Source organism: Antrostomus carolinensis, unplaced genomic scaffold (genome assembly GCF_000700745.2).
Source record: "Antrostomus carolinensis isolate BGI_N321 unplaced genomic scaffold, ASM70074v2 scaffold89, whole genome shotgun sequence".
Lineage (NCBI taxonomy): Eukaryota > Metazoa > Chordata > Aves > Caprimulgiformes > Caprimulgidae > Antrostomus > Antrostomus carolinensis.
Genome location: NW_010336231.1, coordinates 48,906 through 52,530, shown reverse-complemented (window position 1 = coordinate 52,530; position 3,625 = coordinate 48,906). Strand labels below are relative to the sequence as shown.

The 3,625-nt window shown below is 35.4% G+C and overlaps 1 protein-coding gene across 1 annotated transcript in view; it reads left to right on the top strand.

Annotated features, from left to right (window-relative positions):
* The window catches only part of POLR3B (RNA polymerase III subunit B), a gene marked incomplete at its 5' end in the record, with an annotated part of 50,635 nt that overhangs the window by 5,807 nt on the left and 41,203 nt on the right, over positions 1-3,625 (top strand). The window contains 2 exons of the mRNA XM_010174756.2: positions 1,183-1,257; positions 2,002-2,100. Of these exons, the coding sequence (XP_010173058.1) occupies positions 1,183-1,257; positions 2,002-2,100 (174 nt within the window). The remainder of the gene's footprint in view (positions 1-1,182; positions 1,258-2,001; positions 2,101-3,625) is intronic.

Sequence of the window (3,625 nt, the reverse complement as noted above, 5' to 3'; positions counted from 1 at the left end):
CAGGATTTGAGCATCTCTCTTCTCCTTAAATAAACCTCATTCAAAACAGACAGATCTGAGAAACATACTATATAGTCAAGCAAGTGTGCATATTTTGTGCATACTTTAAGAAGCAGCGGTGACAACTACAGTTGTCATTCCACCTTATTCATTAATTGAATCTCAGAGCATGTTGAGTGCAGTTTGAGACATGCTAGAGGCTCCAAAATAGTAAATATACAAACCATCAGTTAATCATACCTGGTTGAGAGATCCAGAGTAAGGGCATATTCGCAGAGAAATCACTTTTCCAGTCAGGGCAAACACTGGCCATTCTGCAGGTTTGGAGATGCAATAAAACTTTCAATTTGTAAAATGAAGGCAAGTGAAATCATGCGGATTTCCAGGAGTTTACCAAGTTTGCTTTGTGGCACATCCACCCTGCAATTGTTCAGATACCCCTATTAACCATTTAAAAGCGCTCATTAGTCTTCAAACAGTTATTTGGACTTCAGAGTGGACTCCACAAGTATCTTGTAGCTATTTGCTGCTCTTTAGAAGGGCAGCTTGTCCAAATAGCAACAGCCCTTGACGTTTCATTCTTGCATGCCATCCTTTATGTCAGTGTTTCCTTGCAGTAAGGAAGCCTTCAGAGATGCATGCGCTGTTAAAATTTATGGATTCATGTGAGGTCACCCATAGTAAATGCCTGTACTTTACATCATGTAAGTAACAGCAAAATACATTCTTGCAAAATACACTTGAGCACAACCTGTTCACTCAGTGTTGTAGGAAGTCCCTGCAACATCTGTAGAATTTAATACTGTTCTTAGCTTTGTAGATTGGGAAATCTTAAATCTTTTAAAGTCATCAACAAAATGTGTAGGTAAAACTTATAAAATGTTAATTTAAAGATTTCAGGGGGGAGGCTTCCTCCTCAAAATGGAAATCTTATTTTTTCTTGTGTGCTTTTTGGGTACTTCATAGACAGTATATCAGTTCAGGGTATCTGTGCATCACACCAAGGTCTGAATAATTCCTGACTGTGTTTATGTGTCTGTATCAGTTAAAGGTGGATAAATTTTAGAAGTGGTTTATAAAATAGGTTGTGTGTGGGCAGGGTTCTTACTGTAAGTATAAATTAAGTTACCTGCCTAAGTATTTGCTATGATAATCCTTTATTTATTCATTTATTTATTGTAGACCCTACATAATTGTCAAGAAGCAAAAACCTGCGGTTACAAACAAGCATATGGAAGAACTGGCTCAGGGCTACAGGTACACAATTCAAGTAGACCATATTCATCATCACATCTATCTGTAAATACTGTGTGGAAATACTTCAGTCAGTCAGTATTTCACAGTCTTGGGGTTAGCTATGTAGAGAAGTCTACTCTCCTGTATAAATTAACAATTGGTGTATTGGAGGCTTTCTGTTTAAAGTCGAATTAAGTCTCATCTTCTTTTGTTACTGCCATGAAATTTGATTATTATATAGAATAAATATGTCTCTTAGCCTGAGAAGTGGAAGGCCTGAGAACAGTATCATCCTTCTCCCGATAGAAAAATCAAACACTTTAAAGAAATATCAACTTGACTGCCCTAAACTAGGCACATTCAGCATTAGTTTTGAAACTACTTGCAAATTCTTAGTTTGTGTGTTTAAAAAAACACACTTACATGAAAGCATTTAAATTTAACTTCAATTATTAGATTTTGCAAAACCATCACAAAGGCTTACTAGATTACCCTTATACTTGCCTACATTTATAAAGATGATGAGCACATGCAGAATGATTTTATTTAGTTGTTCAAATAACTAACATTAGTGAGACTGTGTGAAGCACAAAAAAACAGTTTTCTTTAAATATGTAAAATGCACAAAACTTTTATTGTAAAAGTATTTCTCTAGTTTAACTTCTCAAAATTACATTCCTTTAGTATATGTATTATGTAGCTTTATTTTTGCAGAAAAATAATAAAAGGCAGTACTTCCAGTGTAATTTTTTTATTTAACTGTAGGAATTTTGAAGACTTCTTGCATGAAGGCCTTGTTGAATATTTGGATGTGAATGAAGAAAATGACTGTAACATTGCACTATATGAACATACAATTAATAAGTAAGTATGCATTCAGACTACACACTGGTACAAGAAAAACTTTGATAGGGTGACTCTGAAATGCAAGTATATTAATAACGTTACTGTTTCACACACACTGCTCCCTTGCTAATGGTTGAAACAACTCCAGATGAAAGCTAAAGAAATCTTTTTACACACGTCCTAAATTATCCATAGGATAATTACAAAGAGTGGTTTAGCTTTTGGGTTTTGGGAGATCTGTTCCTGTTTCTAACTCTCAAAAATAGTAAATACTTAAAGGTATAGTTTTTGCTTCCCTGCATGTGGCTTTTTTTGTTCTAATCATTGGGCTGCTCATCATAACTAATTTTATGCAGTAGGAATCCAGAAAGCAAACAGGCTCTACCTGTTAAATGATGATGTCATGATTGTCATTCGGAAAAATCTCTCTCTGAGATATTGCAACCAGCTAGACAACTAGCTTATACTAAATGTTTGAAGTATTAGACTGAGACCTTCCCTTTGACTTTTGGATCTGTAATAAGCCCTGATAAAAATGTCTGTATCATTCTGTGTGTGTGTTACCACGTATGTTAAACCCGTTCTTGGTATATGATTTTCATTTACAAAGACTTGAGATTTTTTGTCTTTTCCACATATATGAAGGACTTAGTGCTTTGTTTGTTTTTTTTTTCTCTGTCTTGTGACCGTGATTAAAAAGCCCACATTAAAGGAAGGATTCTTCTAAATGTTTAAGTCCTCCTATCTTTATACTTTTTTTGAATGTTTCTGTGATATTATCCTTTCAACTGAAAGCTGCATAGAAGATGCTACAAATCATCTCCGTGAAAGGTTTGAGCAGTAGATTTATGCAGAAGATGCATTTTCTAAATGTTCTGTCCTGATCAAGTACTCATGGAAGCCAATAGAATACATCATTGATTTCAGCAGAGCTGGATGAGACCTTCAGTTATCTTTAACCTTTGCCAGATGAAATGCATTAACTCTGCTAATTAAATTGTATTGCTCCTGCCCAGGCTTTTGAAGACTTTATCACTTCAATAAATTACACTTACATGCTCTTTTCTGGCTTCTGTATGCATGAGCAAAGAAGAGCACACACAATTGCTGTCATTTGTGCCAAAATTAAATAACTTCCACAAAGCACCAGAACTGAAAAGTTCAAGTTACAAGACACCTGACTCGGAAAGATTAATGGGAGCATATCACATGAAATCACTGTTTCGTTAAAAAATAGGAGCAGACAGTGAAATTCCAATGGACTAGTGTGAGGAAATGACTCCATGATAACTGCCAAAAAGTTTGGGAGATTCTTGTGCTGTCCATCAACTTGTTTTGAGTTTAGCTTCAATGCTTGTAGCCAGTAGTGCCATAAGTATCTGAGGCTGCACATTATAAGAACGTTGCTCCTTGTGTTTAGTAATGGTGTTCCCTACATCCTGAATAGTTGGTTTGTGTACCTCCTTCCCTCAGCTGATGATCTTGCATTTTAAATAGTGCAACCATGTTGGTACAACTTGTTCTGGTAATACAACTGATACAA